This window comes from Prenolepis imparis, unplaced genomic scaffold (genome assembly GCF_030444845.1).
Source record: "Prenolepis imparis isolate NDT839.2.m4 unplaced genomic scaffold, iyPreImpa1.0 SCAF_12, whole genome shotgun sequence".
Lineage (NCBI taxonomy): Eukaryota > Metazoa > Arthropoda > Insecta > Hymenoptera > Formicidae > Prenolepis > Prenolepis imparis.
In genome coordinates this window covers 42822-55515 of record NW_028141170.1, presented here as the reverse complement: position 1 = coordinate 55515, position 12694 = coordinate 42822, and the positions used below count along the sequence as shown (strand labels likewise).

General features: G+C 31.7%; 1 protein-coding gene across 6 annotated transcripts in view; it reads right to left on the bottom strand.

Annotated features, from left to right (window-relative positions):
- Positions 1-2044: 2044 nt before the first annotated feature.
- Positions 2045-12694, bottom strand: part of LOC145943502 (uncharacterized) — a 27302-nt gene continuing 16652 nt past the window's right edge. Inside the window, exons 7-15 of one of the 6 annotated variants that reach the window (XM_083051062.1) lie at positions 9544-9633; positions 9034-9156; positions 8379-8708; positions 7318-7554; positions 6283-7128; positions 4578-4682; positions 4054-4239; positions 2440-2585; positions 2045-2139 (exon numbers count right to left, since the gene is read on the bottom strand). In XM_083051062.1, coding sequence (XP_082907188.1) covers positions 4114-4239; positions 4578-4682; positions 6283-7128; positions 7318-7554; positions 8379-8708; positions 9034-9156; positions 9544-9633 — 1857 coding nt within the window. In that variant the 3' untranslated portion in view covers positions 2045-2139; positions 2440-2585; positions 4054-4113. Of the gene's footprint in view, positions 2140-2439; positions 2586-4053; positions 4683-6282; positions 7129-7317; positions 7555-8378; positions 8709-9033; positions 9157-9543; positions 9634-12694 lie in introns of all 6 variants that reach the window. The other 5 variants (XM_083051065.1, XM_083051061.1, XM_083051063.1 and 2 more) reach the window with 5 other exon arrangements.

Sequence of the window (12694 nt, the reverse complement as noted above, 5' to 3'; positions counted from 1 at the left end):
GCGTAAATAAATAGTTTAAATTATTTGTTTAAAAAATCAATAATTTAACAATTCAAAAGAAGGAGAATAACATAAAACAGATGACATTAATTTTATTTGAAATTACGTTTCTCATAGATATAGATACACGTACGAGAAATAAAATCAACTTTATGATACGAAACGATCTTGAACGAAACGAATCATAAAGGTTGATCAATCTTACGATTAAATCATTTTCGTCTCAAAAATTTATAGAGAATAAAAACAATAAGCATTTATTAAATATACACACTAATAATTAAACTTATCTATCGTCACTCAAAATTAAACATGCATGCACATTATATGTTCAACGATCGAACAAAAAAAAAGGACTAGAGGCACATTCTAATATACCTAATATAACGCATTTATATATATATTTTAAGAATTTAAAGGCTCCTTCTATATTAAATATAAATTAAGTATTACATAGGCTATAGAAGCACGTACGCGGATTTCGGTGCGTTGATTCGTTGGAATTCAGCGACTTTCGGACCAATATTTTTCTCGCCTACATTTCTGTTGGAGGGTTAGAGGGGATAATCGGAATTAAAAATCTCTAGTAGAGATTATTCCGAAAAAAGTCTTGGCAGTGTACCAAGCAATATTCGTGCCCCGTGCACAATTATTTGATTCCAACGAAAACTTAATTTTCGTTGGAATCAACGCATCGAAATCCGCGTACGTGCTCCTATAGCCTATGTAATACTTAATTTATATATTTTAAGTTAAAATTCTTAAATATATGTGTGTATATATACACAGAGTGTTTAGAACTGGCGGAAAAGTTTTAAATGACAGATTTCTGGTATCATTTGGAGACGATTTTTTCTCAGTGAAAATGTCGAGGCACCAATCATTTTCGAGTTATAAGCGGTTGAAAATAAAGGTTTTTTTGTAAACTAAAAGCCTTGTGAAAATAAAATATTAACAAAATTACATTTTTCAGTTAATTTCAGGTAGAGTTTACTTTAATAGAATTTTAATTTAAGGCTTAGTTACAAAGATACATGATGGCAAAAATTGGGAATATGTATAAAATGATGGCCTCTCTCGACATTTTCGGTGAAGAAAAATCATCTCCAAATGATACCAGAAATCTGTCATTAAAAATTAAAAACTTTTCCGTCAGTTCTGAAACATCCTGTATGGTATATACATATATATATATATATATATATATATAATTAATTAAAATTAAATGCATAAGCAGACGCATATTTTCCTACGTATATTTTCTTATATAAATAAGGCATTCGCGCACATTAAACTTATTGTTAGCTTCACAAGATTTTGTTAAAATTCACGATATTATTTGGCAAATTCGATTACAATTATTTTGTTATATTCGGTATATATATTCTATATTATTACAAGTATTTCGTTATATTCGGTATATATATTCTATTTTATCTCGTAAAGTCGGCGAAAGATATGTATTTATAGAATTAATTAAACAATTGTCCGATAATTGCTGATAAATATAGTAGAATCTTTGTTTTCAGTGCAAACGACACTGTACAGATATGTTTTTGTTGATCGAATGCATACTATAACATTACTAATTGCATATTAATTTGCAATATATTTGCAGTATATCCTTTTATATTTGTTCTCACGTAATGACATTTTTTTGTCATTTTAAATTTACATTTGTATCAAAGCATGTGTATATATATATATATATATATATATATGTATATATATATATATATATATATGTATATAAATTCCAATCATGGAAAACGCATTACACATTTACAGATTTTTTGTTTGATCATCGGTACAAGAACATGTCTGTTTAGCGCATTTTTATATCGTCAATCTGATTTTTTCTAAGCATATTTTTATCATAAATATTTTTAAAAATATGTGTAAAAATATTTCACAATAACTCTTTAATTTACGCTCGCGTGGAAAAAAATATTTAATCTACGGCTTATTTGGCACTTGATTTCACAGCTTGTACGAAAATGTTGGTCGTGATACGGTAGATAAAATACGTCAAGCATCACCAGAGTTCATCCGCAAGCCCTTGTTTTTTTTTTTTTTTTTTTAGAACGTACCATTTCTGATCGTCACTTGGGCACACCAAGCAGCGCCAGCCGTATTGTCCTAAAAATAAGAATTAATCATTGACAAAGAAATATATAGACAAACCGTACTTGTCAGCACGGAAATCGAATCAAAATTGTTAGACCAGTAACATTAATTATGTAATATAATATATAACATAGATATTTATATTGTGTACGCCTTTATTCTGTTTCTGAATGTGGTACCACATAAATGCATACATTTAAATTGATGTTATTCGCAAAATTCAGAGCCCGTATATTTCGAAACGACAACAAAGTTTATTACGGTTTGTTCTGCTTATTAATATTTTGTAAATATTAATTAATGTTAATTTACTTTGTTCGTGCCACGAGTTCATTGCAACGGGTTTATTGTCTCTTTCATGTGGAACTCGTGGGTGGATAAATGGGATCGCGGGAACGATGAGAGACAAAGAAAAGCCTTTTCTCACTTTTATCTCTCCAACAAAAGTAGATCATTTGCTGCAAAACATATTATAGTATGGTGAAGCAATATAATATCATTTCTTATACAGCACAAAATCTAACTATTGCAATCTTGTAAATTGTGCAATATGATGAGAAGATATTGTAAAAATATAAAATTACAAAATACTGACAAAATTGCAGCAATGTTGTAGAAATATTTGAAAAACATGTTGTAAATAATATACCACAATCTTACAAAACTTGATTAATTTCTTAATTTTTATAATGATTTTGGAATCTTTTTGTGTGTTGCATGAATTTTAATTCTCACGTTACTAAAGATGACACACTATGTTAAATATTTATACATGTATACATTAGAAACAATGATGTAATTACTATAAAATTGATTTCTTTAGTCGAAATATGTTGTACAATATTCTGTAATGCATTATGGCCAAATATAATGAAAGGGTTAAACAATATCGTTAAATGTTAAATTTTGATGCATATATTCTTTTCTCAAAGCAAAGCAATGCAATTTTAATTTTCGAAATGAGATTAATGCCAACTATTAAACTACTTTTTCCAGAAATATGTCCGTGCCATATATAGCGATCGATTTCGCGCGTGAGATGAAGAAGATAGAGGAGAGAAGAGAAGCATTAATCATTACCATCACCAACTGACACACGCACACACACACACACACATACCCACACGCGCACGCACACGCACATGCGTGCGTGCTTGCGTGCGTGCGTGTGTGTGTGTCGCGTGTGTGTGTGTGTGTGTTATATAAACAAAAACATTTATAAAGGGCTACGACAGTCCGAATTGTGTGTTAGTTGATCGAAATATTTTTAAAGTCTTGATATACCGTATATTCCTTAAATACATGAAAAAAATTGTACAAAGTATATGGAACATTTGATAATCTTGAAAAAGTTTTAACTATGATAGTGTTATTCTTGAGAATATATCGAAAGACTTGAGATTTCCAAGTAAAAATGTAGACCTTTAACAATAGAATATTGCTTTTTTTCAATTATAGACATCATAATTGAACACAAAAGCTTGCCAAATAATGATCACAAACATATATATTAATATAATATATTCTAATACAATTCTAATACTTGAATACAAATAATAATCGTAACATTTTCTAGAATTAATTGTCTGAATGCCCTTATATATACAATATTTCAAAGATCAGATTAATAAAATTACAGTGCTCAATAGGATTAAATGACTATATACAGTACTGCGATTATGTAATTTTTAACGATAGCAACATGTCATTATAATAAACATTGACATCATCGCAGTATAGATGTATACACAGATGAGCTATACAAAGAACTGATCTGAACTTTGTTTTAGAATCAATAGATAGTTCAGAATTTTCACAAATCATTAGACACACTTGATACATGTATATTATTCTCTTTTTGACACTTTTTTTCCTCGAATCGAATACTCATATAAACTCATCGTCTGTCTCATATAATATACGTACGTTCAAAGACATAGAGATATGTATGGTTGGTTAACTTTTCTTCTCCTTCTCCCCTCATCATCACCTCAACATCCACATCCACATTTTTTCTCCACGGCCTCGCGGTCTTCTCTTCTGTTCGCCGTTATTTTTGCCGGGAAGCCGTCGTCGTTCCTCTATCGCGCGTGAAAGAAGCGCGGTTGCTAGCTTCTCTTAAAAATTACACATTAACTCGGGCAAGCGCACTAATTTTCATTTACGACGCGAGCATAATTTTTTTCCATGTAAAAATGAAATTACAGCGAAAACTATATATAGATATTATCGAATTTTTCAAGTCACGCTTGTCTTATTAAAGTTCATTATTAAAGATTCGATATAGCACAGCCGCATAAAAGCTATACGCAAATTTCCTGATATAAGATCAACGGATAACTTTTTCGCTCGAAAGAAACATCGCGAATATGCCTAACATTTGCCATTCTCGCTGTTTTCGCGGATCGTATTTCGTGTTCATTATTCTTATTAATTCGTCTTCGTCTAACCTTCTTTTCTGAATTGCTTTTGGTAAGATCAATAATAACTGCTGGTTCATCGAGTTCAGAAAGTTCCATTTCATCTTCCTTCTTCTTTTTCTTTAGGGATACAAGCTGTAGAATATGCAATGTGTGACTATTTACTACTTGATTTAAAAGTGTATAAAAGTAGATATTTTTGTTATATATTATATATTTATTTATATATAAATAAATAGAATTAACACTTTGCCAATTACTCGAATTATGTGTTGCGCTAAGTCCTGGTCACCCCCCCCCCCTATTATCAAGCCGTGTATAATAACATGTCAAATTTTTAATTTCTATAACTTTTATAATATAAGGATTAATAAAACATAAAATTTAAAAGTAAAAAGTTTATGTAGGAACGAAGTAAAGTCGACCCAACTAGCCAAAATTATATTTATTCAAAAAACACACAACGTTTCGACCATATGGATGTGGTCCTTATCAAGTGTAATATTCATTAGTAGGGGTGCAGCCAAATTAACGATAATATCAACTTTTCCATAATATAGTTACATGATATTTTGATAAACATGACATAAATTCTCAAGTTTGTCAAAACATTTGAAAGAGAGAAAAATGATCCTATCGTTATGATGATTCGAATAAAACTGAGTTTTTGACGAATCATCATAACGATAGGATCATTTTTCTCTCTTTCAAATGTTTTGACAAACTTGAGAATTTATGTCATGTTTATTTAAATATGTTGTAATTATATTATGGAAAAGTTGATATTATCGTTAATTTGGCTGCACCCCTACTAATGAATATTACACTTGATAAGGACCACATCCATATGGTCGAAACGTTGTGTGTTTTTTGAATAAATATAATTTTGGCTAGTTGGGTCGACTTTACTTCGTTCCTACTTAAAATTTTACTAGCGACTTTTTAAGTATCTAATTATTATTTTTAAAAGTTTATATATTTTAATATTTTTTAATGATATATACGATAACGTTAAAAAAAACAAAGAGCGCAGCGGTATTTCATAAACTTGTATAATTTAAAATATAATTTTCCTTGTTATTTTAGCTGTAAAAAAGCGCCAAGCTAGCGCGTCTGTTTAAAAAGTTATTGTATCACTTCAATATATATTTTATTGGTTAAATCTTTATTGCTTTTTCTACAAAAATAACATTATCAAAAAATTGCGTTAATTGTGAATTAATATTCGAAATACTTATAAATAATCAGCTCAATGTGTTATGACACAAGCAGAAGTATGTGTTGATTGAACATGTTATCGCGTACCTAATCAAAATGGGTTAAAATCTGTGGCTTATTATAGCGGCTTGTCGTCCCCTTTATGTCAAGAATCAAATGTATCGCGCATATCGGCAGCTAAAACGATACGTTTAGTTTTTAAATCATTGGTTCAAGGTATGATAAGTGCTATGATGAAATGACAGCGCAATGTGTATTAACGTATATTTATATGAAGCATTTATTGTGAAATATGGGCGCAAGAAACAAACTGCGTTTTTCAGTCATGCGCAGTCATGTGCATCACGAAACGAGTAGTAGAGATCTATCTGAGCAATTGGCAATGTGTTAAATTATTAACCAACTTGACACATATCAAAGAATCTCGAAAAGTTTTACAAAAGTTATTTAAATAAAAAAGTTTATTTCAGAAGACTTTTGAAAAAGAGTTAAATTATAATTAATGTAAAGTACATACAGTGACATTGCATTGCGTTTCTAAAGCAATCTGTTGATCGAAATTTTCGATATTATCCTGATCTTGGCATCGAGGTATAATCATATTATTCACCCATGTTTCTATGGTTTGAGTAGATGGCGTGCAATTTGTATCTTTCAGTCGATTTTGCACATCTTTTAAATTCTCCAAAGTGTCTAGAACTTGATGATGATATCGATTATGCTCTTTATTTTTAATTCGCTGCATAATAGCAGGAGTCTCGTCTTTATATTTATCTTTATTTTCGCCAAAATTAGATCCCATTGTATTTCGCAGCTCATTCTCCAACCAATATATCTTTTCTGTAAGTCTATAATTTTCATCCAACAATTCCTCCTCTCGTTCTTTCGACAACTGCTTCTCTCTTTCTCGATCCCTTTCAGTTTCCTCGTAAATTTCAAGTCTCTCCTCGAGCTCATGAACGCGCTCTTGGTAGGAGGTCAATTGAACTATGGAGTCCATTGTCGATACATCGAAATAGATCTTGGATGAATCGATCGGATGAAAGATTGATGTTGTGGTCTTAGCCGCCGCACGTTCCTGAATTCGAGTTCTTAACTCGTGGAGACGCTGTACTTCCTGAAGGAGTTCGCCGGACGGTACATCCGTCTGAGTACTACAACTGATAAGCAGCTCAACTTCGAGTTTTTCATCGTCCTCGTGCTCCTCTTCTTCAAAAATACCGCTTTCCTGAAGAGTGAGCGGAGGTTTGCGCGGTGGTAACACGGGTGACGCAGATTTTATGGGGTTCATCAACGTAGCATTATTCGTGTAAGGTATTACAGTTGCCACAGCGCGGTTTCTCTGTTGGTTTGTTGGACGAGCCTGAAATATCGTGGAATAAAAAAAAATAAAAAAAGAATACGTGCACAAATTATTAGTTAATAATAATTCTACAATAAGTAATAAATATTTCTTTACTCAAGTGCTCAATATTATATGATTTATATTAATTAATTTGAAGAAAACTCGTGGCTAACTCGATATAATATTCGAAACAGACATTTAACTCACCTTGTTTGCGTGAACGCCGGGTTCCGGAGAGACGATGCCACTGTCTACCGCGTGATCGTCAAAACTATCTCTACGCATAGGTATTTCTTCCAGTTCAAGCAGTCGAAATTCCAAAAGCTCATTTTGCTCTCGTATTTCTGAAAGTTCCACTAAAAGTGTTGCTTCTCGCTCTTCAGCAGCTCGAAGTTTATCATTCAGTTCATTCACCTCCTTATCATCATCACGATCAGTGCATTTCTGCCAATAATATACAGATTTTTTTACAAAAAAACTTTCAAGTATAGATATACATGTATAATTTTATATATAATTTTATAAAAAATATAAATATATTTATATATAAAAAAGCATTACAAATTTAAAAATTGTATTTAATTTATAATTAAATAAATAAAAAATTTTTCTTAAATAAATTTAAAATCTTAACATTCAATTTATGTTTAAAAAGTCTTCACAATTAGATTAATAAATGTATCAAAAAAGATCTTTAATGAATGTTTTATATATTTATATGATTTTAGTGATAGTTAAAGTTGATAATTTCAATATTATAAGTAGAAAGCATTTATTATATTTATATTAATATGCATAATATAATATCCAAATTACATTCACACACACACGCGCACACACACACACACACACACACACACACACACACACACACACACACACAACTTAAAAATATCTATAAATAAATATCACGTATTTTCGTAATAAAGTAAAATTTGTTAAAATCTAAACAAAAATAAATTTACTTATATAATTTTAATTATATCTCCTAAATATATTTTTGCATATAACTTGTGAAAGATACAATATACAAAAATGACTGCTAAAATAAAATCGATTCTTCAAGTTATCTATATAATAATTACAAATTGAAAACGCAAAAATAGCACTAGAGATTAATTCCTATCATCTAAATTATCTTGTGTTACTGAAGAGAAAATATCCAACATTCCTAGATAATAATTGATCATGTACAAGTACAATATTATGTGATCTTTTAGAAGCAAAAAAATTATAAAAGATATTGTATATATGCAAATAATTTATACCTCTTGTAAGAGTGTTTTTTCCAAGTCACAAATTTGAATCTTGGCACATGAAAGTTCTCGTTGCTCTCTAAGGAACTTGGACTGTAATTCCTCGAGCTCGATAAGAACAGCGTCGTATGCTTCTTTAGTAATACCATTATTTTGCCATTGACCGTAGTAAACTCCAGGCTGCGGTGACATCGAAGATGGGGCACTCGATAAAGCACTGTCATCATCTTCATGATCTTCTTCGTCATCGACTTCGGCAACTGGCTCCAATTCAAGCCACTGTTTATAAAATTCCTCCTTCTTTTTCTTATTTGATAGTTGCTCCAACTTTCTTTCTCTTTCCTTAACAGAAAAAATTTGTTTTTATATTTCCCAAATATTATTTCGAACGAGATGCCCGGCTTAATCGGTGTCAATCAAAAGTTTGTTGAAATATATTGCACAATCTAAAAATATTGTATCGTTTATAATATATAGGTATTATTGCGCAATATCATTGCTAGTGCTAGTGCTAGTGCTTAGATATGGTGTCATTAATATTAGTGTTCAATATTATAGTGTAATAACGCATTGACTGTCTAGTAGAGTCTGCTTCAATATTATTGTACAATAATACTGAAGCAGACTCTAGACCGTGTGTAGAACCTATTTGAGAAAAGTCCATTACCTTAACCGTCTGTTTAAGTATTTCGATGACTTTCTGCTGTTCAAGTGCAAGTTCACGGAGACGCTCGACTTCAATTTCATTTATAGCTTTGTCGGATTCTACTGCACGAACATATGACTCCACCTTAAATAATGCACCACCTTAATAATTTATATGTCATTATACACATCTTTATTATAATAAAAGAATTTAGTAAATAATTATTAAAAAATAATATTAGAAACATTGGCTTAGTTTAAATCGATACTTTAATACTCGTACTAAGTACTACACTTGCCAATTATCTGGTTAATCATTCCTCTAAAAAATGTCTATGATTGGCTAATGTAGTATTTACTGTTAGTATGCGTATTAAAGAATCAATGTAAACTAAGCCATTAGTACAAATAATAATCTTACAGAATACAGAAATAATTAACGTTGCAAATATATTTTGCATAAGCGTTTACATAAGAGAAATTACTTGTAGTAAAAATGAGCGTGCATGTTAAAAAGGCGATAATCACATACCGTATGACCATCGTCTGTGAGAATCTTTCTTCTTATGTAAGATGCTGATTGTATTGGATGATTTTTCTCATTTTCCCGTAATTTCCGCATCTATAACATTATAAAAATAATTGATCTTTAACAGGATATTTCTAGGATAATTATTTCTGCAAATGTGTGTGTGGAAGAATATATTCTGTGTGTTTTAAGCTCTACTTTATATAAAGAAATCTGAACAAATTATTTCTTACAGAACACAATTAAATATATGTACTAAACTTGATAAAAAGTACATTTTGCAACTTTTGTAAGATATTCTAGACGAATGATCTAATTGTAAGACTAAATTAATATAGAATAATGATATTCGACATTAGTAAAAAATGCTGTTATATTTTTGAACATTTACATTTATAATTTTATAATCATTTTTCAATTATAATCATTTTGCTTTGGTGAAAATATTATTTTAATCATTTATAAAATAATCTGTCAGATAAATAGCTATTAGATTTAAAAAAACAAAACGTTATTATAATTTTCTTCTAAATATAAATTATGTGACGCCTCTTTTAATATTCTTTAGAAAGAAGTAGTGGAAATCTATCGCAAATGTTTTAGCGAGTCAATTTTCCGGGTTAATATCATATGATCCGACGCGATGTATGCGCGCAACAAGGCGGAAAGGACCGCAAGAGAAAAGGAAAGAGAAGCAGACGAATCGCACTGCAATGGGTTACGAGAGAGTCTCAAGTGTGTCTGAGACTGGACCGTTAGCTTGGCCCCCTGACATACAGCCATAGTCTTTTTCTTCTTCTCTCGCGTGTACACTCTCTCCTTCTCTTTCTCTCCTCAGCTTCCTTCCGCTTCAGGTGATATCAACCTCTGCGGCATGCGTGTATATGTAAGAGATGCGCCGAGAACCGATTGCATCTTGTACACTTGCCGGCCGCATTGCACGTGATGATGCACTTTGCGCCATATATATGTAAATCGTAGGACACGCGCTCGTTGTGTGTACCAGAGTTTCTCCTCTCTTTGGGCCGGATTGACTATATCGGATATATAAGACATATTAGGACAGGTGAAACGAGCGCGTCACGCTCGTTACCGTTATCTGTGTGCTTCACCGCTCGTCTCATCTCGTTTTGTTGTATCCCGACGTTTCCTTATATTTATTTGACATCTGTACAGTTATTGGAACCCGCGCTAAAAATAATTAGCGAATTCAATGAGTGCAATAGCGAGTAATCAATGCTACTTAAAAACTGCATAAATGATGAAGCTGCATGAATGAACTTGACTAGCAAACATACTTGTATAAAAAAAATTATCCGGATTCTCTGTATATTTCTGTAAAAACAATCAAATTTGAAAAATTTAAGTTTTTCGATAAAAAGTCTCGCGTGCGGCATCTTGACCCATGCCATTCTCACTATATGTATGTGATGGTCTCCCGTCTTACTTTCACCGATCGTTTCTCGCCCCCGCTTAAAATTTTCGAGAATCGCGACTGTGCATTTCTCAAATGGCTTATGTACCTATATTTCTAATGCAATTTTTTATATAATACATAAAATTAAACTTTTATGTTATTAATTTAAATAACAAAATTAAATAATGCATAAAATATTATATATAAGCTTAAGAAGAAGTTAACTTTATATTGCATAATTATGCAATACATGAACAATTTCAAAAATAAAATTGCAGCGTTTTTAGAATAATGTTAAAAATAAAATACGACCCTAGCATTATACAGTAGAACATCGATAATCTTGGTCATAATAATTTAAGTGTCCCCCCTCTCTCACTACAATATGTATTTTCTCCAACTCTAAAATTGTCTTTAACTTGACAGTTATCCTTCTCTTCCTTCTCTTTCTACGATAAAAGGTATAACCGCACACATATATTTCTCATATGCGCGACACAAATAGAGACATACATATATACATGGAAGATTGGCGCAGTAATATGCAATTGCGTTTGCAAATACGCGATTAAACAAACTCGTATTGTTTCGAGGGTACTCCTAACTTTTTCTTTTCCAAAAATCTTTTTACTTCTCTCCAGTCTACTTGTCGAGCTTTTAAAGTTACAGAGTTTCTAGTATATACTAGATATACTAGATATAATTTCTCTTAAATAACTTTTAATAAGCACACAAGTCTTTTTTTGTATTGTAAATTTCAATAATGCAAATTAATCAAGTTAAAGTAAATTTTTCCATATAAAACAATGATCTCAAATAATGATAGTTATGTATAATTATGTTCAAGTTTTTCAATACAAGTCAAACAGAATAATATATGTATGACAAGCATTTTTATTTCAAGAACATACAATTGGACATACAATTAAAAATTAAAATTTAAGAAATTTTTTTGAAAAATTTTTTAATAATACACTACGCAAAACAATTAGGGGAGCGCTTTAAAACTAGCAAAATTTGATGATATTTAAGAAGCTATATCTCGGTTTAGAGAGGTCGTAGAACAATGTTTCTGGGCGCATTTTAACGGGTGAAGCCTCAACTTTAAAGTGGGTAATATAGCATTATTCGTCTCATTGAACTGTTTTTCGTGTGAGGCTTAAAATCAGATGGCGAAAAAACTCTGAAAATTTCGTGACTTTGTAGTTGTCCATGGAAAAAGCAGGGATGGAACCATAAATGTCACCACATTGGCTTTCAAGTAGGAACCCTCCCCTTTAAAATGCCGCAAGAAACATTGCTCTATCATGTCTAGGAGCCGAGTTATCGCATTTCAAAGTTACCCCTGCATTTTGCAAGATTTTTAGCAATACCGCCGGCATTCGCGTTATCCAATGTGCACCACGGGGAGGTTGCTCGGTTGGATTTTGCACATCATGTGTATGGGGTATGTGTACGTCAATGTTAAGTGTGTGTGTGTGTGTGTGTGTCAGCAGAGATAAGGACCCCACGGTTCGTCACTCTCGCAGTAGTTAACGACTCCACACACATCCCCACATACACACCCCCATACACCCCCACACCCACCCACACACACAGCACACACACACAGCACACACACACACAGCAGAGGGTTTAGTACTCTGCGTTGAGTACACATACCCCATACACATGATGTGCAAAATCCAACCGAGCAACCTCCCCGTGGTGCAGTACTCTGCGTTGATACCACTGCTT